The following is a 26,957-nucleotide window of genomic DNA, read 5'->3' as shown; positions in this document are numbered from 1 at the left end:
ATTTTTACATGTTCAAATTTTCTTGCTTCAAATTTAAGAAATTATGATAAATTAAAATTGAAAGAAATTATGATAAATTAAAATGGAAATTTAAAACTTTATTATAAAAGCATTAGAATAAATAAATAAATGCATAGAAATTTTTTTTAATGTTTTCAATTTTCTTAAATTTTCTTGCATAAAGTTTTGGGCTTAGGAAGATTTTTTCTTGATGGCGAAAACTTAGAAATTTTTCAAAAGTTATTTTTGACTTAGAAAATTTTCCTTGACTTGAAAATATTTTCCAGAAAATCATTGAAATAGATTTTTATAATTTTTCTAAGTGTCAACCCTTAGATTTTTCTTGCAACCCTAATTTTTTATGTGGTCAAAGGGGGAGAAGAAAAAGTATAAGTCTAGGGGGAGATAGAAAGGGAGGTAGAAAATTAGAAAATTGGAAATTGAAATTTTTTTAAATTTTAATTTTTTCTATTTGGTTGCACGTTATTGCAATATAAATTGTTTAATTTTCATGTCTACTTTGACCCTAGCTTAACTTGGGTTGATCACATCAAAAAGGGGGAGATTGTTAGAACCCCAAGGTTGTTTTGGTGTGATCAACAAGTTAAGTTAGGTCCTGTGTGTTTCTAACCTTGTGTCTAAGTGTGCAGGAGCTTAGGAGCACAGGTACTCGAGCGGAAGATGCAGCTAGCGAGAAGGATGGCACGTGGTGCGTCCAAGGGACGAGGTGCTGCGGAAGAGTACACCGGCGGACGAGAAGGAAGCGTGCGGTGGTTCTGAGGGACGAAAGCCGGAGCGGAAGATTGCTCAGGGAGCAAGAGACGTAGCTAGCGAGAAGGTCGACACAGGGTGTGGCTGAGGGACGAAGACTGCGGATGAGTACGCTGGTGGACGAGAAGGAAACACGCGGCGATTCCGAGGGACGAGAAGCCGGAGGGAAGCCTGCTCGAGAAGACTGGAAGTTGGATTCGGGTGAGCCCTTTTCCGGATGGCAGAAATCACCCAAGTGAGCGAATCCGGAGTAGAAGATCCGGACCGAACCGGAGCAAAGGTCCCGACGGAGATAAGTCAACATCTGTTGACTTGGGGGTCCGGGCGTCCGGAACAGTCCGGGGCGCCCGGAACCCTTCCGGACACCCGGACCGTGAAGTTTGACCAGATCGAGTCAATCTCGATCTCAATGTTGGGGGATAAAGTTTTATCCCCCTCAAGGCGCCCGGAACCCTTCCAGGCGCCCTGACTAAGGCTATAAATATAGCCTTGGTCCAGAAGCTCTATTACGAACTCCAAGTAATTAATTTCAACGCTTGTGTACTCTAGAGTTGTAGTTGAGCTTTGATTTCTGCGCGTCAACGTTGTAAGAGGCTTCTCCGCCTGAAGGAGTATTCTAGTACTTTCAACTTCCTTGGATTAACAACCACATCGGTTGTAACCAAGTAATATCTTGTGCCTCGTTCTTTATGTTTTTAATTTACTACTTTGCTTTATTTATGCAAGTGTTAGCTTAAAGAGTTCGAGGAAGGGTTGTTTGTTTTTGTGTTTACAGGGCTATCCAACAAACCTCTCCTAGCCGGCCGCAACGGTCCTACACTATAGACTCGGGGGACCCAAGTGTCTTCGATTTTGTGGGAACACGCATAGACTTTGGGGACTCAAGTGTCTTCGATTTTGTGGGAATACGTATATACTCAAGGGACTTTAGTGTCTTCGATTTCATGGGAGCACACATAGACTCGGGAAGCCCAAGTGATCTTTGATTTTGTGGGAATACACAGATTCGGGGGACTTGAGTGTCTTTGATTTAGTGGAAACACGTATAAACTCAAGGGGCCCGAGTGTCTTTGATTTTGTGGGAACACACATAGACTCAGGAGGACCCAAATGATTCGTAAAAGAAAGCCTTTTACTACTGAAATTAGAAGATAGGTACAAAATAAATAAGTACTAAAAATAAAAATGACAGATACCCGAGGTCTTTAAGGGGATAAGGTCTCAAGTGCATAGCCCACCAATGTCGGCCGAGCTCTCATCATTTGAGTTCTCCAAATAATGTGCTTTGGAATTCAACTTGTGAGAATTCCAGTAGGTTTCTCCCATTAGAGTTCTAGTTTCCCCACATCACCCATGGGATTTGTAGGTCCAAGTAGATCGCCTATAGGGGGTGAATAATCCTGAAAAGAAGTTAGAACCAATCTCTTACTTTTTTAGCTTAGCAAGGACACGATCTTAATAAAAATAAATAATTACATAAAAGCAATAACTAAAAAAATAAGAAGGCTCAGAATGTACTTTCTTTTTATAAATAGGCTCAAAATGTACTTGGTTACGAACTAGGTGGTTGTTAATCCAAAAAAGTTGAAAAACTCACTAAAAAAGGCTCATTCGTTGAAGGCAGAGTAGCCTCTTACATATTTTAAAAACTCAAGAATTACTTAAGAAGTTAATACAATCATTTGTTGGTGCGGTTAGCACTAACGATTTAACTCAGGTTTTGATAAATGACAAATCAGGTTAAGTTAGTCTGTTGTTGTTTAAACAGTTTGATCGAGTGTGCAGGAGAAGTCCAGACAGGTCGACGGGCTGACCGGATGTCTGGCACGAAGCCCAGCTAGGTCGACGGGCTGACCGGATAGTTGGCGAGAAGTCCAAGCGGGTCGACGGGCTGACCGGACGCTTGGCGAGAAGACCAGCTAGGTCGACGGACTGACCGGATAGCTGGCGAGAAGTCCAGACGGGTCGAATGGCTGACCGGACGTCTGGCAGGTAAGTAAGGTAAGTCACTAGAGGGGAGTGACTGCGAGGACGCGTTCCCGGGAAGGGAACATTAGGCGTCGATCCGGCTTAGATCCATTTCGGATATCTAAGTCGAGATCGTGACTAGATTCCGGTCTCGGAAAGACGGAATCTAAGTCATACTCCTTTTTGCTAATTCATACTCACTTTGCTTTTGCTAACAATCTGTGTTGCAGGGTAAATTTGCCTCCGGACTAACGTTTATCTTGCAGGACGGATTCTGCGGGAAAACAGGGTCCGGGCGCCCGGAAGGAATCCAGGCGCCCTGAGGTCCGGGCGCCCGGGAGGGAAATTTCATCCAAACTCGCGCGTCGCCACGTGGGGCTTGCTAGTTGGACCTGCGACGCCCCACCAGAGCGCCCGGAAGGGATCCGGGGCGCCCCGAGCTTCATATAAAAGAAGGGTCAGAGGGGAGCTTCAGAACAACAACGAAAAGAAAGTCTTCTACTGCTTGCTCTACTGCTCTGCGCTTCAGCGACGCTAACAAAGATCCGACAATACGCTCCTTTCCTTTTCTTTAATTCTTGTCGGTATTTTCTTTATTTTCCTAGCATTCCTGTACTTTAAATTGTAATCATTTTCGAACTGCTAGTGATTGCCCAACGAAAGTACTCACGGAGTACGGGCCTTCGAGTAGGAGTCGTCACAGGCTCCGAACGAAGTAAAAAACACCGTGTTCATTTGTCCATTGTTTTTTATTATTCCGCTGCACTTAACTCTTTTCAACGGGGTTTTTCGAATCGATATTCACCCCCCCCTCTATCGACGTTTCATGATCCAACATCATTGTCTTTTAATTCCCTGAGCTCAATGAAGGCTTGTCACACTTTTCATCTCACTCGAATCGAGCTGACTTAAAAAAAATCTTGAAGAAGGATAAGCTCATGTCGGGTGATCTAGATATGAATTGGGAGTGTTATGATTTGCCCGACTAACTTATATGTTTCCCTGAGGTTTTTTGGATATGACATATCTTACAATGCCTGAACCTTCTCTAGATTAGCCTCAAGTTCTCCCTCAGTTATGATGTAACCGAGAAAATGATCACTCTTGACTCTAAATAAGCACTTGTTCAGATTCAGTTTAAGACCATATCAGTATAATGTGTCATAGGTTTCCTTGATATCACCAATCAAGTTCTTGGTTCAGGTACACTTGATCAAAATATTATCCACATATACCTCGACATTCCTCTTGACTTGCTACTTGAATACGCGATCTTTCAACCATTGATATATTGTCTCTATATTTTTTAGTTCAAAGGGCATAATAGTATAATAGAAAATTTCGTTCAATGTAACGAAACTAACCTTTTTTTGATCCTCGACCATTAGGGGGATCTAGTGATAACCTTGATATGCATCTAGCATGCATATGAGCTCATAACATGAGGTTGAGTTCACTAGCTAATCGATTTGAGGTAGAGGATAGTAATCCTTCGAACAAGCTTTATTGAGATCCAGAAAGTCCAAGCAGACCCGTCACTTATCCTTAACTTGGGGACCACCACCACATTCGCCAACCATGTCGAGAAGTTAACCTCTCGAATATGACCATCCTCCATCAGCATAGTAATCTCGACTTTGATTATCTTATCTTGTTTGGATCCAAAGCACTGCATCTTCTATTGAACAAGCATGGCCTCGGGGTTGATGTTGAGTTGATGTTCCATGACCGTAGGCGATACTCCTGTGGCTTCTTTAGCCAACCAAGCAAAGACATCTTGGTTGTGAGAGAGCCAAACAATTATCTTTTGCTTAAACTCAGGGGAGAGATTGATTGCCACCCGAATAGTTCGATTGGACCACTTGAGTACTATTGATACTTTTTCATGTCCCTCAGTTGGTTAAGTTGGATGGACGTCATGAGCAAACTGCACCTCCATCCCTCGGGTTCTTCGAGTTTCCAATGAGTCAACCCATACCATTTCAAAGTAACATTTTCTCGCGGTTGTTTGATCACGCTTGATTTGACCTACTTGGCTATTCACATGAAACCTTATCTTCTGATAATAGGTTAAACTATAGCTTAGAATGAGCTCAAAGCACGACATCCTAGGATGATGTTGTAAGCAAATGAGGCATCATCGACCACTGTGAAGATAGCGGTCCGAGTTCGCTTATGATGTTCTTCTCCTAGGGACAATGGGAGACTGATATACCTGAGTGGCTCCACCTCATGTCTAGTAAACCCAAACATCATCATAGAGATCGATCGCAATGTATACTGATCTATTTGCATCTTGTCAAAGGTCTGTTTGGAAAGCACATTCACCGAGCTCCCGATGTCGACATAGACTCTCGTCATATTATAGTTAGTTATGACAACCCGTATCACTAGTGGATCTCATGGGGAGTAATTACCCCTTCCAAATCCCAAGAGCCAAAACTGTTGGGGGTATGTGTCTCTGTCCAAGATTTAAAGTCAATCTCATTATTGGTACAGGGAGCACCAGACGATCAAACTTGTGTTTTGATAATGGCAAAGGGGTTCAAAGTTAAGTTGTCTTGTTGTCTAACAAGTTGAATTAAGTGTGCAGGAAAGTCCTAAGTGATCTTAAGCAAAGAAAAGTCCTAGCTGCTGTTAGACAATGAAATCCTAGTTTGAGGGACTAGGCGAACTCTTGGCGGGTCGAGGACTTTGGGCAAAATCCTAGAGTCGAGGACTCTAGGTGAAAATCCTGGGAGTCGTGGACACCAGGTTGAAGACTGGTTGGGTCATGGATCAGACGTTCAGTATGAAGACCTAAAGTCTCAAACGCTGAACAAAAGTCCAGACGGTCTGGAGGACTGGTCTGGCAAAAAGTAATTTCTCTTGAGAGAAGTAGGTGTTAGACCCCGTGGTGTTTTGATGTGATCAACCAAGTTGGTTAGGTCCTGCTTGGTGTTTGACCTCTGTGTCTGAGTGTGTAGGAGATTAGGAGCGCAGGAAGTCGAGTGGAAGACGCAGCTAATGAGAAGGACGACACGGGAAGGGAGCCGACGGGCTTGGTGCGTCCGAAGGACGAGAGAGCCGCGGAAGAGTACACCGGTGGGCGAGAAGAACGTGAGCGGCGTTCGAGGGATGTTAAGCCGGGAGGAAACTGCTCGAGGAGAAGACCGGAAATTGGGTTCGGGTGAGCCCTATTTCGGTTGGCCGGAATCACCCAAAAGAACGGGACTTCGGAAGACGAAGCAAAGGAGCAAGCAAGCTGGAGAAAGCTGCCAGCCAACTTGGAGGCGCCCCCAAGCCTTCAATGCCTGTTGGAGGTGCCTCAGACATGCCAGAAGTGAACGTTGGGCTTTTGGATAAAGTTTTATCCACTCTCTCGATGGAGGCGCCTTGAACCCCTATTGGAGGCGCCTCGGACATCCGAGATAGAATTTCTAGAGGCTATATAAAGGCCTCTGGAACTAGGAATTGAGGATAAACTGTTCCAGCAACTCTGAATCAATTCCTAGCAATAGTTCTGAGCTGTTAGAGTGTAAAAGGCTTGTCCGTCTTCAGAGAAGGAGATTTTTCTAGTGCGCGCTTTTCATCGCCTTGGATTAACAACCTTCTTAGTTGTAACCAGGTTAACTCCCGGTCTTCTCTGTCCTTCTGCTTTGTTTTATTGTTTTAGTTATTTTATTATTATTGCTATTGCACTTTCGAGTTGAAAAGATCCGAGGAGGGTAGTTTTAATTTGTGCAGGCAATTCACCCTCCCTCTTGTCGGCCTCCGCTGCACCTACAATTGGCATCAGAGCCAGACCGCCTCAAAAGGACTAACCGCCGACTGAAGCACAACAATCAAGATGATGGCCGGAGCGAATATTCATCCCCCAAAGTTCGACGGAGACTTTGCGACGTGGAAACGCCGGATGGAGGTACTTTTCAAGACAGAATTTGATATTTGCTTAATTATGAAATATGGCTATGCAGTTCCAAAAGATAAAGAAAAAAACACGTGGAGCAAGAAGGAGCAAGCCGATTTTGTCGCTAACGGAAAGACAGAATTCCACCTGCTTAGCGTGCTGCCACCACAAGAGGTAATTCGAATCGGAAGCTACGACTCCGCGAAAGACCTCTGGGAGAAATTCCTGGACCTGCATGAAGGTACCTCGGAAGCAAAGCTTGCGAGGCGTGACATCCTCCGGACTCAACTTACGAACCTCCGGATGAACCAAGGCGAGAAGGTAGCGCAACTCCAAGCAAGGATCAAAGAGCTGATCACGCAACTAACCAATCTTGGAGAAGAAGTAACGAACCGAGACTCGATCCAGTACGCGATCAACGTCTTCCCTAGAACTCCAGAATGGGCTTCCTTAGTAGATGCATATTACATCTCTAAGGACTTCGAGGTAATTACTTTAGAAAATCTATTTTCTACTTTTGAACTTCACGAATCTCGAGTTGCAGAGCCCAATGGAGTAGAGAAGACTAGTCAGAGCATTGCTTAAAGGCAAAAACAAACGCTTCTGACTCTGACACATCGATTGACGAAAACGAAGCTGTGTTAATGGTAAGACGTTTTAATAAGTTCTTTAAATCTAACAAATTTAGATCGCAATCAAGTAAACGTCATCAAAAGACAAGGATAGTTCGTTGCTACAATTACAACGAAGAAGGGCACATCAAGGATGACTGCCCGAAATTGAAAAGCAAACAGAAAGAGAAAGAAAAGGTAAAATCCAAGAAGTCAGAATCCTCCAAATACAAGAACCTGAAAGCGACATGGTTAGACTCATCCTCAGAATCAGACCTCGAAGAATTCTCGGGGTTAGCGCTAGTGGCAAGCCATCAGCTGGAAGAAGAGTCAAGCTCAGAGATGAGCATAGATTAAAGGGGAGGAATATCAGAAGAGGAAAGCTGCAGTGAAGGGGGAGCATCACCAAATCAGGTAAGTAAGGTACGTGTTCTAACCCCTATTCAGTCGTTTAAATTTATCAAATCTCTTTCTAAAGATTTGTTTAAATTAGAAAAAGAAAATACTGAATTGAAAATAAAATTAGCAAAATCATGCCCACTTGAGATGTACGGTAATCTAAAATCAGAAAATGGAAAATTAAAATTTGAAGTTGAAAAATTAAAAATAATGCATGTTTAAATAAATTTCCAAAAAAAAAAATTAGAATTTATGAAAAATTGAATTGGTACGTTAGAAACCATCAGGGTCAACTTAGAAGAGTGCCCAAGAAATATGTACCCCCTAAATTTTTGAATAATTCTGTAGGAAGGAACCTCTATTGAGTTCTGAAATCTGTGCTAAATTAATTTGTTTAATTAAGGCTTTCAAGAGAGAAAATTAAATAAAGAATTTCTTTATGAAACTTTGTCTAAGGAAGTGGTTGTTGCTCCAATAACCAAGAAGGCCTAGTACCTCGCCACGACCTGGAAGCTGAAATATTGAAATAAAATGTTTAATCAACTTTCTGAAAATGTATTAAACTAGAATTAAATAATGCTTTGAAAGTTTTTTTTTTTAACATTTTTGAAAAATTCTAAAAATTCAGTTTACTTAGAATTTTTTTTTATAAATTCTAAAAATTAATTTTGACTTAGAAATCATTTTGAAAAATTCCATTCTGTTTATAAAATTTTGGAAAATTCATCTTACTCAAAATTTTTCTAACTTAAATATCATACTCTTACCCCGTTTTGCTGTGATCAAAAGGGGAGAGATTAGTACAAGTCTAGGGGGAGATAATTTTTTTTTAAAAAATTTCTTAAATTTTTAGTAGTTGCAATTTTATTTATTGCAAACTGATGCTTAACATGTTAGTTTAGTAATTTTCTTTTAAAAAATTACTTTCTGTCTATTTTTAAACCCTAACTTGAACTTGGGTTGATGCACATAAAAAAGGGAGAGATTGTTAGACCCCGTGGTGTTTTGATGTGATCAACCAAGTTAGTTAGATCATGCTTGGTGTTTGACCCCTGTGTCTGAGTGTGCAGGAGCTTAGGAGCGCAGGAAGTCGAGCGGAAGACGCAGCTAGCGAGAAGGACGACACGGGAAGGGAGCCGACGAGCTCGGTGCGTCCGAAGGACGAGAGAGCTGCGGAAGAGTACACCGGTGGGCGAGAAGAACGTGTGCGGCGTTCGAGGGACGTTAAGCCGGGAGGAAGACTGCTCGAGGAGAAGGCCGGAAATTGAGTTCAGGTGAGCCCTATTTCGGTTGGTTGGAATCACCCAAAAGAACGGGACTTCGTAAGACGAAGCAAAGGAGCAAGCAAGCTGGAGAAAGCTGCCAGCCAGCTTGGAGGCGCCTCCATCAGGCTTGGAGGCGCCTCCAGCTTGAAGGCGCCTTCAATGCCAGTTGGAGGCGCCTCGGACCTGGCAGAAGTAAACGTTGGGCTTTTGGATAAAGTTTTATCCACTCTCTCGATGGAGGTGCCTTGGACCCCTATTGGAGGCGCCTTGGACATCTGAGATAGGATTTCTAGAGGCTATATAAAGGCCTCTGGAACTAGGAATTGAGGATAAACTGTTCCAGCAACTCTGTAATCAATTCCTAGCAATAGTTCTGAGCTGTTAGAGTGTAAAAGGCTTCTTCGCCTTCAGAGACGGAGATTTTTCTAGTGCGCGCTTTTCATCGCCTTGGATTAACAATCTTCTTAGTTGTAACCAGGTTAACTCCCGGTCTTCTCTGTCCTTCTGCTTTGTTTTGTTGTTTTAGTTATTTTATTATTATTGCTATTGCACTTTCGAGTTGAAAAGATCCGAGGAGGGTAGTTTTAATTTGTGCAGGCAATTCACCCTCTCTCTTGTCGGCCTCCGCTGCACCTACAATTGGTATCAGAGCCAGACCACTTCAAAAGGACTAACCGCCGACTGAAGCACAACGATCAAGACGATGGTCGGAGCGAATATTCATCCCCCAAAGTTCGATGGAGACTTCGCGACGTGGAAACGCCGGATGGAGGTATTTTTCAAGACAGAATTTGACATTTCCTTAATTATGAAATATGGCTATGCAGTTCTAAAAGATAAAGAAGAAAACACGTGGAGCAAGAAGGAGCAAGCCGATTTTGTCGCTAACGGAAAGACAGAATTCCACCTGCTTAGCGTGCTGCCACCACAAGAGGTAAGTCAAATAGGAAGCTACGACTCCGCGAAAGACCTCTGGGAAAAATTCCTGGACCTTCACGAAGGTACCTCGGAAGCAAAGCTAGCGAGGCGCGACATCCTCCGGACTCAACATACGAACCTCCGGATAAACCAAGGCGAGAAGGTAGCGCAACTCCAAGCAAGGATCAAAGAGCTGATCATGCAACTAACCAATCTTGGAGAAGAAGTAACGAACCGGGACTCGATCCAGTACGCGCTCAACGCCTTCCCCAGAACTCCAGAATGGGCGTCCTTAGTAGATGCATATTACATCTCTAAGGACTTCGAGGTAATTATTTTAGAAAATCTGTTTTCTACTTTTAAACTTCATGAATCTCGAGTTGCAGAGCCCAATGGAGTAGAGAAGACTAGTCAGAGCATTGCTTAAAGGCAAAAACAAACGCTTCTGACTCTGACGCATCGATTGACGAAAACGAAGCTGTGTTAATGGTAAGATGTTTTAATAAGTTCTTTAAATCTAACAAATTTAGATCGCAATCAAGTAAACATCATCAAAAGACAAGGACAGTCCGTTGCTACAATTACAACGAAGAAGGGCACATCAAGGATGACTGCCCGAAATTGAAAAGCAAACAGAAAGAGAAAGAAAAGGTAAAATCCAAGAAGTCAGAATCCTCCAAATACAAGAACCTGAAAGCGACATGGTTAGACTCATCCTCCGAATCAGACCTCGAAGAATTCTCGGGGTTAGCGCTAGTGGCAAGCCATCAGCTGGAAGAAGAGTCAAGCTCAGAGATGAGCATAGATGAAGGGGGAGGAATATCAGAAGAGGAAAGCTGCAGTGAAGGGGGAGCATCACCAAATCAGGTAAGTAAGGTAGGTGCTCTAACCCCTACTCAGTCGTTTAAATTTATCAAATCTCTTTCTAAAGATTTGTTTAAATTAGAAAAAGAAAATACTGAATTGAAAATAAAATTAGCAAAATCATGCCCACTTGAGATGTACGATAATCTAAAATCAGAAAATGATAAATTAAAATTTGAAGTTGAAAAATTAAAAATAATGCATGTTTAAATAAATTTCTAAAATAAAAAATTAGAATTTATGGAAAATTGAATTGGTACGTTAGAAACCATCAGGGTCAACTTAGAAGAGTGCCCAAGAAATATGTACCCCCTAAATTTTTGAATAATCTTGTAGGAAGGAACCTCTATTGGGTTCCGAAATCTGTGCTAAATTAATTTTTTTAATTAAGGCTTTCAAGAGAGAAAATTAAACAAAGAATTTCTTTATGAAGCTTTGTATAAGGAAGTGATTGTTGCTCCAATAACCAAGAAGGCCTAGTACCTCACCACGACCTGGAAGCTGAAATATTGAAATAAAATGTTTAATCAACTTTCTGAAAAAGTATTAAACTAGAATTAAATAATGCTTTGAAATTTTTTTTTTAACATTTTTGAAAAATTCTAAAAATTCAGTTTACTTAGAATTTTTTTTTATAAATTCTAAAAATTAATTTTGACTTAGAAATCATTTTGAAAAATTCCATTCTGTTTATAAAATTTTGGAAAATTCATCTTACTCAAAATATTTCTAACTTAAATATCATACTCTTACCCCGTTTTGCTGTGATCAAAGGGGGAGAGATTAGTACAAGTCTAGGGGGAGATAATTTTTTTTTTTAAAATTTCTTAAATTTTTAGTAGTTGCAATTTTATTTATTGCAAACTGATGCTTAACATGTTAGTTTAGTAATTTTCTTTTAAAAAATTACTTTTTGTCTATTTTTAAACCCTAACTTGAACTTGGGTTGATGCACATCAAAAAGGGAGAGATTGTTAGACCCCGTGGTGTTTTGATGTGATGAACCAAGTTAGTTAGGTCATGCTTGGTGTTTGACCCCTGTGTCTGAGTGTGTAGGAGCTTAGGAGCGCAGGAAGTCGAGCGGAAGACGCAGCTAGCGAGAAGGATGACACGGGAAGGGAGCCGACGGGCTCGGTGCGTCCGAAGGACGAGAGAGCTGCGGAAGAGTACACCGGTGGGCGAGAAGAACGTGTGCGGCGTTCGAGGGACGTTAAGCTGGGAGGAAGGCTGCTCGAGGAGAAGGCCGAAAATTGAGTTCAAGTGAACCCTATTTCGGTTGGTCGGAATCACCCAAAAGAACGGGACTTCGAAAGACGAAGCAAAGGAGCAAGCAAGCTGGAGAAAGCTGCCAGCCAGCTTGGAGGCGCCTCCATCCGGCTTGGAGGCGCCTCCAACTTGAAGGCGCCTTCAATGCCAGTTGGAGGCGCCTCGGACCTGGCAGAAGTAAACGTTGGGCTTTTGGATAAAGTTTTATCCACTCTTTCGATGGAGGTGCCTTGGACCCCTATTGGAGGCGCCTCGGACATCCGAGATAGAATTTCTAGAGGCTATATAAAGGCCTATGGAACTAGGAATTGAGGATAAACTGTTCCAGCAACTCTATAATCAATTCCTAGCAATAGTTCTGAGCTGTTAGAGTGTAAAAGGCTTCTCCGCCTTCAGAGAAGGAGATTTTTCTAATGCGCACTTTTCATCGCCCTGGATTAACAACCTTCTTGGTTGTAACCAGGTTAACTCCCGGTCTTCTCTTTCCTTGTGCTTTGTTTTATTGTTTTAGTTATTTTATTATTATTGCTATTGCACTTTCGAGTTGAAAAGATCCGAGGAGGGTAGTTTTAATTTGTGCAGGCAATTCACCCCCCTCTTGCCGCCCTCCGCTGCACCTACAGTAGGTGAGGACATGTTTCCCGAAGAGAGAACAATAGGCGTCAGTCTTACCTAGAGTTTCAGCAAAACTTAAAGTCAGGACCAGACAGTCCGACAAATCTTATCGTTCTTTACATATTATGCGTCTGAACTAACCTTATTTTGGAGGAAGTTGAAAATGGGTAAAATGGGGGATCGAGCGCCCAGAAGGAGTCTGGGTGCCCGGGATGCCTTCGCCAAGCAACAACCCGGGCAAGGGCTAGGTTGTTAGTATTAGCCCTAGTATCAATTATGAGATGATTGTAAATGACTCATTTTGTATCATATATCATTATTAATAAAAGGTAAATTTGGTTATTATATTTATTTTAGTTCAGTGACAATTGAATAAATATAATAATGTCCTTGGGTAGTAGGTTCTTATCTACAGTATATCAATTGGTTGAATTGATAGTGAGATATTGTAGAGAGCACTACTCTTAACTATTCCTAGTCGAGTATTAAATATACAAGGACAATATTAATGCGTTGAGACTAGTATGTAGGTCAACGGATGATTTGATCTCACAAGTCATAGATATGAGATATCAGGTTGACAGATATCAGGTTGACACATGAGTATATATTAGAGAATATATATTGAATGACCCGTCATGAGAATGTTTCATGGATCCTTATATGAGTGTCATAAACATTCTCATGTGATTATTGGTATGAATAGTCCTTAGACTTGAAGTCACTACTGTTCCCTACATAAGGGGTTGTGTACTTTGGTATTTGCAAACGTCACTTATAACAAAGTGGACAATAAAGTCGATCACTGGGTATACAATAAATTATGCGGAGGGATGTGAGTGATGTAGATAGGATCTATCCCTTCCATATGACGAAAGCGATATCTGTGGGCCCCTTGATTAGTAGGACACAAAGAAAGCATGACCATGCTCAAATGAGTCAATATGAGATATTGAGCTCATTTGATTGAGTGTATCTACTTAGAGATCAAGAAACACAAAGATTGATAAGAGGATGACACGGTCTATGCCTCATTGATCAATCTAGATATCAAGGATAGAGAGACCAAGTCATACAAGATAATAGTCACGGAAAGGTTAGGTCGGATCTCGACTTTTTCGTCACTTGGGTAGCAATGATGCCTTGCAAATGTCACTCATTGCTTATGTATCTAAATGTTGATTTAGGTACATTGCCAACGTTACGAGAACCTATTGGGTCACACACAAAGAACAAGTAGATTTGGAGATGTATTCATATGATGAATAATTGGATTAAGTATAATCTGAATTGAACTTATTGAGTTAGACTTAATTGGATTTAATTATTGGATCAAGTCCAATTCAAACTAGACTCGAGGAAGTCAATTCAAATTAATGAAATAGTGATTCATTGAATTTGAATTGCATGAGAATTAACTGAGTAAGACTCGATTGAATTAGACTTGAGTTAGAATCGAGTGAATTAGACTTGAGTTAGACTCAAGTGAGCTAAACTTAAGTTAGACTCAAGTGACCTAAACTTGAGTTAGACTCAAGTGAATATGAAATGAAAGAGTATTCATTGAATTTTCGAAATTCAATAAATCACAATATTCAATTTTCTAAATTGAATTTGAAAGGAGGAGTTTTCAAAATGGTCCTTAATGAAGAGTGAATACTAATTAAGGCTCATTAATGGGATTAATGAGCATTAGGTATTTTCATTAGATGAAAATACTTAAACCATTTTTCCTCACTTCTTCATTCTCTTTTCTCTTCTTCTTCCTCCCTTGGCCAAAATCACTCTTGGTTGCTAGCACAACCATATGTGATTTTTCTTCTCCATATTTGAGAGTTTGTAAGACAAACGGAGGAGTACTTGTTCGTGTGAATACCGAAAGAGGCACGGACGCTTTGATCGTGCTGAGATCCGAGCAGTCGGGAGATCGAGTGCACGCTACAAAGTTATAATCTCATGCTCTTTAGATCTTACTTAGTATAAGTTTTGTTTCCCTTCGCATGAATCTTCTGGAGGAAATAGGTTTTTCCGCCGCACGTTTGCGTGTTTAGCAACCTATTCCCTAACATAGGCGCCCTCGTGGACCGAGCGCACTGAGCTGGTCCGAGTGCCCGAATGGCCAAATATCATTTATTCACCAAGCTGGAGCGCAAGGATTGGTTGAACCTGTGTCACGGTCTGGCCACCCAGAGGTGGATAACCTTTGTCGATCAACTCTTGACGAGAGCACGCGACGTCAACACCGTCCAAGCCCCCAAGAGGGGATCCATGGGCCCGAATAGGCTATAAAAGAAGCCTTCGACCAGTGGCTTCACAACAACATTCTAAGCAACTTCCGCTTCTGTGTGCTGCTCTGAAAAGCCTCTACGATGCCCAAAAGCTTCTTCGACGACAACCACGTTCAAGATCTGATTCTCCAAGTCGTCGGTATTATTTGCTATTGTTAAAGTTAATTGCTTAATTGTAATCATTAATGTAACTTTTCGAATTGATAGTGATTGCCCAACGAAAACGATCGACGATCGCGGGTCTTGGAGTAGGAGTCGTCACAGACTCTGAACCAAGTAAATCTTGGTATGTTAGTGTTGTTTGCTTTTCGTTTCTATCTTTATTCCGTTGCCCTTATTTCTTCAAATTTTGTTTTAAAACAAATGTAAAATCCACGAGCGTTATTCACCTCCCCTTCTAGCGTACATCGATCCTACACTCATAACTCTCGAGTCTTTGACCTTGAGTCTTCCAAGCTCGATTTGAGTCCTTCTCAATTGAGCCTCTTGAGACCATGTTGATGTCTCTTCAACGCGAGAGATCTTCTCAAGCACCTTTAGGATAAGTGCCCTGCCAATGCTAGTTTGGCTCTCGAGACCAAGAGCTCTTCTTGAGGGGTGTGCCCCTTTGATGATTGGTTCAACTATCATGCAATTCTCTTCTATAGTGGGCTCGGTGCTCTGAGTTCTCTCCTCTAGTGTGCCTAACTAGCGATTACCAAGAGGGAACAAGAGATGATTCTCTGGTAGATTCCTCAGTAACATGACAAAGTTCTCTAGCATACTATCAGCATTCATGAGCGTAGTGCCCACAAGACAGATGATAAATGCAATATCATTTTGACTTCTCATTGTTCAACCTTCCCGACTCTAAGTCAGAAGTCAGAGTTATTTTTATAGTTTGTACTCTCTCCTAGTTACCCTGACTAGGACATACTAGTGGTGAAGAAGTGTCAGCCTTGCACTAACGTCAAGCCACTAGTGTTGACCTTCTTCTTCCTTGTAACTTGAGTTTCTTCCACATTGATATATTTCTTTGCTTGACCTAAGAGATAGTCAAAAGTTGTCAGACACTTCTTCACCAGAGATCGGAAGAGGTCTCCTTCCTGTAGACCTTTGGAAAAGGTGCTTACGAGAACTTCAGAGGTGGTCGAGGGCACATCGAAGACTACTTTGTTAAATCGCTATATGTACGCAGTCTCTCACTTTAGATGTCTACTTCAAGGCGAATAAGTTGAGTGGTGTCTTATGGTACTGTTTGCTGCTGGCAAAATAATGCGGGAATACGCCCTTGAAGTTGAAGAAGGTTTGGATGGATGAAGATGGGAGACAGTTAAACCTTTGTTGAACAGAGCCTGAGAGAGTAGTTAAAAATACTCGACACTTGATATCATCGGTGTACTTATAAAGTAGGGAAGCATTCTCAAATCGGCCTAGATGGTCCTTAGGGTCGGCTAAACATGTGTATCCCCGAGTTGAGGTGTCCGGAAATTACATGGTAGTTAACATGACTTGAGAAAGGTGTGCCTTGGGAACCCCTTTCTTCGGCATGTACAGATTCCTTGCCTTTATTCTGGTTTGAGGGAGGCATCTCTCTTGCCCTTGATCCATCTGAGTGCTCCTTAGGTGGGATCCCAATCTTACTCCGTGGCTTGGCGAAGGCAGCAGGGGGGCTTACATATTGGCATTCAAATGGGGATCGACAACACCTTAGTCGAGGCATTAAGTACTTCTTCAGGAGCAGGATTCGCGGGAGGGAGTCTTTGCAGAACATGCTGCACTAATTGATTAAGTAGTATCTGGACCATGGTAATAGTTTCACCTCAGGCCACATCTACAGAGTTAGGGCTCAACAGTTCTGCTAGGATCCATGTCAATGTCTTAGTTTAGACGAGCTTTCCACAGACGACGTCAATTTGTTCCTATATGAGATCATGGTATGGTGAGTCAATGGGAGGCAGAATGCTGAAGGGGAGATCTTGAAAGCTTCGATGATGATGAGATCACCTAGGATATCTGAACACTCAATCAGAAATTAGAATAGGTACTAAGATTGAACTCGGCGTGACCACTCCGATGCTCAAGTTAGCATAGGGACTAAGAGAAGATGAAAGTGATATAGTAAAGGAGTCTAAATGGTGATGTGTGCGTATCTATACCCACGGGAGCGGACGACCTTTTATAGTGTTGTAGTTATATTCTCACCTTCTCCATGTGTTCTGAGATAACCATTTACATTGGCCACGTCTTTCAAGATAAATGACTATGTTACTCACATCTCCCGAGATAAATAGTTAGGGCATCTCCAATGCAAGCTTTTTAAAAGATTTGTAAAAATAAAAAAGCTTAACAAAAAAGCTCTAATGAGTGGAGAGATAAGGTTTGAGGTTTTTATTTTAAGAGCAGGTTTGAAATATCAAACCTGCTTTTTTCTCTTCGGGATGGAGCTACCAATCATTGAGAAATAATAGTACATGTTGACTTCTTTTTAAATAATTAAAAAATATTTTTTAAAAAATAGCAATCACTATAATTAAATTAAAATTCATAAATTATATATTAAATAAAGATGAGAAATTATAAATTAAATATTAAATAAAGATGAGAAATTATAAATTATAAATTATAAATTATAAATTATAAATTAAATTAAAAATTATAAGTTCATTAATTTATTAACTAAAAATTACAAATAAATTAAATTAAAGATGAGAATTAAATAAATTATTAAGTAAAAATTAGATAGAGATATTAAATGAAAAAAGTAATAAATAAAGATGTGTGATTTTTAATGTAGGACCCACAAAAAAGTTGTATGGAAGTTTTTTGATTGTGGAGATAATAGTAAGTTTTTTCCCAATTAATGTGACGTTGATGTGACATTTTGGAAAATGCAAAAAAATTTATAGAGAGGTATAACAATTGGAGATGCCCTTGGGTTGCCCATGTCCTTTATGAGGTAATGACTACGTTGTTTGTGCCTACTGGGGGCAGCATCACAACGAGCCATGTAGGATGCAAATCCAACCTGCTGGAGTTGGATTTCTGAGTTGAGGAAGAGTCGAGTGACCCCGTTATTAGAGTGGGTTTCTGAGCTAAGGTGGAATCAGATCCGAATTGTTAGAGTTGGATTTCTAGACTGAGGGGGAGTCGGGTGGCATTGCTGTTCGAGTCAAGTTTCTGACCAAATCCAATATATCTGATTTCCACCTGCAATGATCATCCGAAATCTCTGCCGATGCCAAATCAAACTCACACACTCCCTTTTCTGAGTACTATTCTACTCTACGCTTGCCTCCCTAACACATATTTCTCAAGCACCTCATGGGTCTGAACATATTTCCCGAGCACCTCATAGTTCTGTCTCTAACTCTCGAGCACTTTCGGATTCTGAATTGGATTCTCGAACAACTTGGAATTCTGAATTCAATGAACTCTAACTCCGGGCCCGACTGCTAATTAGGTTAAATTTCTGAAGTTTAGCTTCTTCCTTGTGGGCCCAACTCAATTCGATTGATTATCCTGACAATTCAATTCAAGCACTTGTTTGACTCTGTTTTTCTCCCAAATCTCTTCCCCACTGTTTTATATTTAAAGCTCTCAGTGCTTTCTATCTAGTGGTCACTCGCAGATCGAGTTCTTACGTGCTTAATTATATACACCGCTGCCAGCACTAGCGGTAATATTTTGTCCAATTGCATGGTCGATCACTCCATGGATACGGAAGGACAAGCCTCCAACAACGAGCAGGGGGATAAGTCTGGCCTCCAGCGGAGGGCGCCGCTCATCCTCCTCAACGTGATCCTAATGGCGCTGGGCAACACCGGCGGCCCGCTCCTCGTCCGCCTCTACTTCCGCTGCGGCGGCAAGCGCCGTTGGCTATCCAGCTGGCTCGGCACCGCCGGCTGGCCCGTCATCCTCCTCGCCCTCTTCTGCTCCTACCTCCGCTGCCGCCTGAGCGGCCGGCACACAGAGCTCTTCTTCATCACCCCGCGACTCGTCCTCTCCTGCGCCGCCGTCGGCCTCCTCACCGGCACGGACGACTTCCTCTACGTCTACGGCCTCTCCTTCCTCCCCGTCTCCTCCTCCGCCCTCCTCGTCTCCACCCAACTCGCCTTCACGGCCCTGTTCTCGTTCCTCATCTTGAAACAGCGTTTCACGGCCTACTCGATCAACGCGGTGGGGCTGCTGACGGTGGGCGCGGCGATATTGGGGCTGCACGTAAGGTCAGACCGGCCTGAGAACGAGACGAGGAAGGAGTACTACGTGGGGTTCGCGTTGACCCTGGCCGCGGCGGCGCTCTACGGCCTCATCCTGCCGTTGGTGGAGCTGATGTACGCCAAGGCGAAGCAGGCGATCACGTACACGCTGGTGCTGGAGATGCAACTGGCGATCGGAATATTCGCTTCCTCATTTTGCATGGGCGGGATGCTTCTCAATAAGGATTTCCAGGTGCGATGCGTGATTCCAATCGACCACATTGCTAGTGGAACAACCAACAAGAACAGCGTTAATTCCAAGTAACCAATCCACTACCCAAAAGAAAAAATTAAAGGCCAAATCGTAATCTCAACCGGCACTCATGAACAAATTAATTAAATATTCAGTTTCATAACGAATCCAAACAGGGGTGGTTCTTTGTTATTTTTCCTTCTTGATTTGGAGTCGCAGGCGATTCCCGAGGAGGCGAAGGAATTTGGACTGGGAGAGATGAGATACTATTTGGTTCTTATTTGCAGCGCCGTCTTCTGGCAGTTCTTCTTCCTGGGCACGGTAGGAGTCATCTTCTGCGTGAACACGCTGCTCGCCGGCGTCCTCATCGCGGTGTTCATTCCGGTGACGGAGCTGTTAGGCGTCGTCTTCTTGGGGGAGAGGTTTAGCAGCGAGAAGGGGATGGCCCTTGTACTGGCGCTTTGGGGTTTGGCTTCCTACTCCTACGGAGAGTACAGGCAATCAGAGAAGGAGAAGGAAGAAAAAGCAGCCCTCGATCATCGCAATGTTCAGATTGCTTGAGGTTGCCAAGCAGTTCCGATCAATTAGCATACACTACTTCTATATATCAATAATATTTGTCAATGTGCCACGAGTGAAAATGACTTGATTTTACTGGCTAATGATCATAATTCTACTGAGTGAAAACTGATCGCGGTGATCTCGATTCTTGCAAGAACAGACGATGTTACTTTTTACACGAATAGAGGAAGACGAGAGCATTTCTCAATTAATATGATTGTCAAATGTCTTTTAAATAATTAAACTTGAAAAAATATTTTTAAAACTTAATATTTGCCAAACAAAAAAAAACAAAAAACAAAAAACAAAAACGGGTACAGATTTCATCATTAATGGCATCGTCAGTAGAACTTATTATTGACCATCACTATCAGATTACTGTTATGTATAAGGTAGCCAATGTACGGATATTGCTGAGCTCCTCCAACCATAAGGTACCCTACTACATTTGTCATAAATCTTCTCCCTGAACCAAATCGATATTTTTGTCTTGCTTTCTTAACATTTATGATGCAGGTGATCCCAAAAGCTAAGCCTAAACTTCTGACAAGATAATCAATCTATATATCTATAACCTTCAATCAAAACAAAAATCCAGCTCATAAGAAACTTTCTATTGTTTTGATAAACTAATGGTTTGCTGTCCGATTGTTTCTCTCTGAAATAAACCACAATGTTTATCCATCATAGAAGGTTGAAACATAATGAAGTGGTGGTAGACCAGACTACTCATGTTCAATGAAATCATTGCGAAGGAGAATTCCTAAACCATAAAAGTTTCATGAAGAAAGAGCCAGCTTCTCAGTTTCAGCATTAGGAATTACCATGGAAACAAGTTCAAATCACAACAACGGTGTATCTTAGGAAATACATATCGTTCCAAATGACACAAGATGCTTTGAGAGAATGAGGCCAGAAGGAAAGAAGAAGAACAGAACCAACAGAGAACTAGAGATTGTTTCCACCAACCTTATGAACTGTTGCTGAATTCTTTTAATCAAGGATCTGAAGGTTCTGCCTACTAGATGTCAGTTCAGCATCTGATTGAGAGATTTCCTTCCTTTTGTCGGATAAGTTGTTGATTTATCTTTCCTCTTTTTTGATTGAGGTGTTCTACAAGGTCATTGCCACCATAAAACACCAACATAGAAGTACCCAAGTAAACTACTTTGACAGTTACAAGGCTCCAAATATAGTAGTGGTTGCAAGGTTCATTTAGATCCTGCTTATTCTCCTTCTCTTGCTTGCAGAAGAATTATGGCTGCGTGTCTCTGATTCAGCAGCTATGTCATCGCTATTATCGCTCAAGCATGCAGCATCAAGGACACCGATCGGGCTTTGTGGCGTAGAGGCAAATGATATACTATCATAATTAAGTGGCCTACTACTCATCAACTCCATATCCTTAATTGTTTGATAGCATCTAATGACCTTCTCCTGCAGCAAACCACAGCTCATCAAAGTAAAGATCTTCATCCAAGAGAACAAACACATGGTGTATGTCAATCAAGAAATAACTAGTTAAGAGAATAAAAACTACATGAAGATACTAGAAACAGATACCTTAGAAACATAGCTGCAACTGGCCACTGCCTTATCGATATCCACAGTTCCTAAAACTAACAGTGAGATAGCTGAAGCAATTTCAGAAGATCTGAATGCTAAGAAATCAGTTTCTGCATAGCATTAGATTCAGACTTAGCCATAGGATCATAACGTGCATCCACTGCTCAGTGTTTAAGAGGTAGACATTAGACTTTAGTCCCTTTAGTCTATTTTATTTGCTGGGTATTATTGTAATACATGCTCTCGATTAAGATAATACAAGTTTTTAAGACATCGACGAGATTTTGCTGGCCAGATTCTCCATTTTCTATACATAAAAGAAAGAGAGATCAGATTTTAGGGCTTTGATGAACTCTACCTCTAATAATACTCAATATGAGTTCAATTGACTGAGACACCACCACTTTATCTTGCACATTTCCACCATTGAATTTATGAAGGAAGAAATCCATAAAAGAGAAAGGAGTTACAGCTTGCATCCTCCATTTAAGAGTACTCAAAACCAGAAGTTCCATTCTCTGAATAGTTCTAGCCTCAAACACATATTTGGCTTCACCTACCTACATAAGAAAAAAAAAATCAGCAAAGTTGACAAAAATGGAACATATTGCCCTAGTTCTGACTTGTAATATTAACCACCTGCAAATCCAAGGATAGAGGAACTTCGGTTTCCTCCATTTTGGCTGCCAAGGATAGGCAAGCTACAGATAGGAGTTGTATCATCCAATCCTTATCTTTCTACAATCAAAGATAGGGCAGGCCAAATCAAACAATTAGATGAATGATTCCAAATAACCTAACAACTTGAGACACCAAAGATTGCATGAATGTTCTTACCGGAAGCTCATAATTGGAGAGAAATCGATCCAAATAGTTTCCAGATAAATAGGCACTCGAAGGCCCGAAATTATAATGGTCATGAACCTGGTCAATGTGCAAGCAAATGCAACTATCAGAATGCATTTATCAAAAAAAAAAAAAAATGTGAGACAAGAGCAGTAATGTAGAGCAACACAATGAATAAATAGCCAAAAGAGATACATGAAGCCATTTGCTGCACCAAAGCAAACAGATGGAAAGGGAGAGGAAAAAAGGAAACTGTTACAGAAAATCCTACATGATTAGTTAATTGTGACACAGGTTCAACAATGTCAAGAAGATACTTCGACAACAAAAATCGGCAAAATTTATGCGAAGCATAAGAAAGTACATTAAATGTTAATAATCTAGAAGGAGATTTAGCAGAAGAGACTTAAAGAAGAATCTACCTTCATAATCCAATCGATGGCATCTCTGCGAATGGACGAGTCCAATGCCCCAGAACGCAACCTCACACCGTAGTCTTCCCTCGGCATATGCTCGGACTCCCTCTGAATCAAGATACCCAAGTAATCATCGGATTGCGGCGGCAAATTGATGCAAGGATCTCCATAAAAATGGCACCTTTGTGTTTCAGAAAGCCAAATCAACTGGTTATCCTCCGCTGCGTCGTCGCCCTCATCATCGAAGTCCAGGATGCAACTGTTGTCCTCGACGCAGAAGAGGATAGAAGACGCATAGTCGCAGCTTGGAGCCATAGAGAAGAATAAACACGAAGAGAGTGGTAAAGATGGAAACTTTACTATAAAAAGAAGGTCCTTCTCCCTCTTCCCTCCCCCCTCATCCAAATGCGACTCCTTCCCACAGGATAGACATCTTCAAAGGATGTAATCCCTGGAGAGAGTGGAACAGTGCAAGGGCAAGGAGGAGGATGTATTCATAAACAAGGAAAGGAAAGGGAAGGTTTGGGTTTGTAAGCCAAAAGGATCGACGCCATGAAGGGGATGGAAAAACGAAACTGCTTTCAAATAATAAAAAAAATAGTAGGCAAAAGGTCGAGGAGACATGAACATCCTAAACAAACTAATTTTATTTAATTAAACAAAATTTTAAAAGAATCATAAGTAATACCAACTTTAGTTGATTAACAATGCAAGTAAGATCATGATGCATATTGAGTGTATCTCGCATTAAAGTTGCATAACCAACTTTAGTTGTTTATTTGGATCAATAATTTGGTACGGTAACATTATTTCTTCATTTTTTTTGCAGCCATAAAAGAATAAAGGAGCTGAAACTGCACGAAGCTCCAAACAAAAGCTACACAGCCAATAAATCTCTATGGTAAAGTATTTAATGTATCTATTGGCCACAAGCTGGAACCTGCAGGAATAAAAAGCAGGTAAATTTGTACAGGCAAGAAATGAATGCATTCTGAAATCAATTATCTATACCTATTCAGAGGTAAAAACTTTCGGAACAACATAGTAGTTTTCTGATAATAAAGATTTAGATCATTTGAGCCATTGATTTGTGGTCCATTTGATATGAATCTCCATTTATATCAGACTTTAACCAGCCGTGGTCCTTCTATTACTGCAATCTCCAAGCTCCCATCACTCTCCATGGCATGCACTGCTCTCAATCAATAGGATTCATTCTCCATTGAGTTTCTTGGTGCAGATATTACAATATTCATTGTGAGTTTGCCAAATAACGTAATCGATCAGTTCGATCATCTGCCCTTGAGGTTCATTTCGGATTCAGAATAGTGGAAGTAGTTGGAAAATCTCCCATTTTGAACTCCAAAGAAATAGTAACTTCTCCTTTTCCTTTTCAGAGCATTGAATATGCTTAGCCATTCGCAACATCTGCTTTACCTCCAATCTTGGGACAAAGCTTTGCTGCATGGTCCAAATTGGATCAAGGGTCATTTTCTGTACCAGGTTGATTTGTTTGATTGGAGCTCAATAATTTTTCACGAGACGCATAGATTCAAAACTGAGCTCAGTCCCTGTTCCATTGCATGGCCTGATTCCAATCAATGAGACTGTGTTAAAAAGAAGAACAACAAAAAAAAAAGAGAAAAAAGCAGGCACATATTTTCTTGTTTCTGACTTTGAAAGTAAAGCCTTATTACACTTCAAAGTTCAATCCATCTATTGGGCATCGTCATTATTATCTGAACGCTGAGCTTACTAAAAGAAAAACGATCATTTGATGAAATTCAAGGCACTTTTTGCGCCTAATTGGTCCTGTTTCACATGTATCAGTGAGAGAAACCACACATGAAAGAGCCAAAGTGAGCCAGCAATCACAGCTAAGACTGCTACTTTTAATGTACCTGCTTTTTTTCCCACCTCTTTCTTGATGATTTTTTTTTTTTTTTGTCCCTTGACATTCTTTTTTTGAGTCTCTTTTTTTTGACTCAAATCCAATTTTGGCCAGGCTTTAATCTGGTAGCTCTGTGCACATCACATGAGTAGATTTGCAGAATAAATCCATGCTCTTTCTATCCCTGCTGCTGGCCTGCTGCCTCACCTGTCGATTGTTAGCGAGATGATGAGTTTCTCATCTCAGCTTGTAGCCTCTGTGCTGGTTGGTCCAAAGGGAAACGGATGCCTTCTTCTGTGCCAAAGATGAGTTTTTGTCTGATAAAACTCTATTTTGTTGGATGATCAATCACCTTCACATTTGCAGACAAATGGCGTAAATAAAATGCTTTTTAACTGGTTAGAGCTGGAAGACTATTTCAGTCACTCTACATTGGATTTTCCCTGCACAAACAAAATCGATTTGTCAGATTAATCAAAAAAATAAACCAACTCCCAGAACTCGCATTCATTTTCTTGTACGCTGGCAGCTTTTACACGATCCCGTTTGGTTGATGTGCTACAATTCGGCAAAATAACAAAGATTTCTGCATTTGGAAGCGAATCAAAAGAGTAAGGTGTCAAGTTGCAAGACAGCAGCTTGAAGGGGTGATTGCAACAGAGAATTTGTTTGTATTTGGCCTGCATCACTTGGGTTGCTAGCTAGGTGCTGCACTACTCTTAGCCCAAAGGATAGCTTGTGATATCTTATAAGGCTCACATGCAATCTAACACCAAGCATGGTGACCACCAGAAGGTAACACTAAAACTTCACGTTCTTGGCCACAATGATAAAATTAACAAGGTAACAGATAACAAACTTCTTAATTCCATGTTCTCTCACAGGCTCTTGACAACAATCTTGACCATAAAACTGTCCTTTCTCATCCCTGCAATATGAGGACCATTTCCGGTAGAACAATGTAGCACGCATGTTCTTTCGAGGTAATTAGCTAGCATATAAGGTTAAGATCCAAACCAGAATAGACATGTGAATTTTTACTCACGAGCTCATCGGTGCATGATTAACAGAAAAGCTGTAATAAATGAAGAATATGTCGAGTTAAAATAAAGGTTCTAATAGGATATGATTAGGATCTATGATCGATAGAGTATAATTGAGCTTACAGATTACAGAAATTTAGCCATTTTAGATTCCAAATTTCGAGTATTTCATCGATCTTTTATCAATTAACGACTCCGGTCCAACCTACGTCGACCACTGGCATTGTATAGGATGCAGCCGAGCATTCCCAGTCTCAGGTGGAGCTCGTTCTTCTTATTCATCATCTCCTCCGCCGTCGCCGCCGTCGCTCCATGATCTTCCGCGCAGAAATCACGGTCGTGACGCTCCTCAGCCACCACTTTCTTCTTTAATGAACCCCACGAGTTTAGGAGACGCGCTATACTGTGGCTTCCGGCGAGTTTAGGAGACGCGCTCCGGAGGAGGTGGGGAAGGTCCCTCAGCCGCCACTTGTCGTTCCGTCCTCGATCCGACGATTTCACCAGAGGCGCCTTATCTCTCCCCGACGCCTCCAGAATCGCAATCGTGAACGGATCAAGTTCTTTCACGCCTCCTTCTGCCCCTGATCCTCTGCTCCGGTGGGCCAACCCCCGCAACCGGCTCGGCGACATCAACGGCGAACGCGGAGAGGAGACCGCGGTTCTTGCCTCTCCGTCCGCAGCCGGGTACAGAACCCGAGGCGGAGGCTTTAACATCGGTTCCTCCGCCTTGTCGGCGTCGACAAGGTGAAACTTCGGAGTGCCGGGCTTGTCCTCCCAATAAAAAGGTACGCCGAAGGCCGGCGACGGCGGAAGGTAACCGGGAACGGCAGAAAAGTGCGTGCAGATGGAGGCGACGAGTTCGGGGCTGGAAGGGGCGCTAGTAGAGTAGTGACAGCAGAGGTCGATGGAGGCGGAAGCGGACGCCGTGATGCCGACACCGTCGATAGGCACCACCTCCTTCATACTGCTCCGGTCGGCCGGCGTCTTCTTAGTCATCATCTCCTCCGCCGTCGCCGCCGTTGCTCCATCATCTTCCACGCAGAAATCACGGTCGTGACCCTCCTCAGCCTCCACTTTCTTCTTTGTTGAACCCCACGAGTTTAGGAGACGCGCTATACTGTGGCTTCCGGCGGGTTTAGGAGACGCGCTGCGGAGGAGGTGGGGAAGGTCCCTCAGCCGCCACTTGTCGTTCCGTCCTCGATCCGACGAGTTCACCGGAGGCGCCTTCTCCCTCCCCGACGCCTTCAGAATCGTGATCGTGAACGGATCAAGTTCTTTCACGCCTCCTTCTCCTCCTCCCCCTGATCCTCTTCTCAGGTGGGCCGACCCCAACAACCGCCTCGGCGACA

The 26,957-nt window shown here is 42.0% G+C and overlaps 2 protein-coding genes across 3 annotated transcripts; one reads left to right on the top strand and one right to left on the bottom strand.

The window, feature by feature from the left end:
• The first annotated feature begins 18,457 nt into the window (after positions 1-18,457).
• On the top strand, positions 18,458-19,947 carry LOC121987772 (purine permease 3-like). 2 transcript variants are annotated; one of them, XM_042541503.1, is made up of 2 exons: positions 18,458-19,285; positions 19,573-19,947. In XM_042541503.1, exons 1-2 carry the CDS (start codon positions 18,533-18,535, stop codon positions 19,711-19,713), a joined length of 894 nt encoding a protein of 297 aa, XP_042397437.1. In that variant the 5' UTR covers positions 18,458-18,532; the 3' UTR covers positions 19,714-19,947. The 2 variants fall into 2 exon arrangements, with proteins under 2 accessions (XP_042397437.1, XP_042397436.1); XM_042541502.1 differs by having other exon boundaries at positions 19,505-19,947.
• A 719-nt stretch (positions 19,948-20,666) lies between these two features.
• Positions 20,667-23,264, bottom strand: LOC121985511 (cyclin-D4-1-like). The gene is made up of 6 exons (XM_042539010.1): positions 22,681-23,264; positions 22,250-22,336; positions 22,052-22,150; positions 21,771-21,972; positions 21,410-21,522; positions 20,667-21,283 (listed from the first exon to the last, which is right to left on the bottom strand). Exons 1-6 carry the CDS (start codon positions 22,987-22,989, stop codon positions 21,062-21,064), a joined length of 1,032 nt encoding a protein of 343 aa, XP_042394944.1. The 5' UTR covers positions 22,990-23,264; the 3' UTR covers positions 20,667-21,061.
• Between the last annotated feature and the right edge of the window lie 3,693 nt (positions 23,265-26,957).

The sequence above is a fragment of the Zingiber officinale genome, chromosome 5B (genome assembly GCF_018446385.1).
Source record: "Zingiber officinale cultivar Zhangliang chromosome 5B, Zo_v1.1, whole genome shotgun sequence".
Classification (NCBI taxonomy): Eukaryota; Viridiplantae; Streptophyta; class Magnoliopsida; order Zingiberales; family Zingiberaceae; genus Zingiber; species Zingiber officinale.
This window is presented reverse-complemented; position numbering and strand designations above follow the sequence as displayed.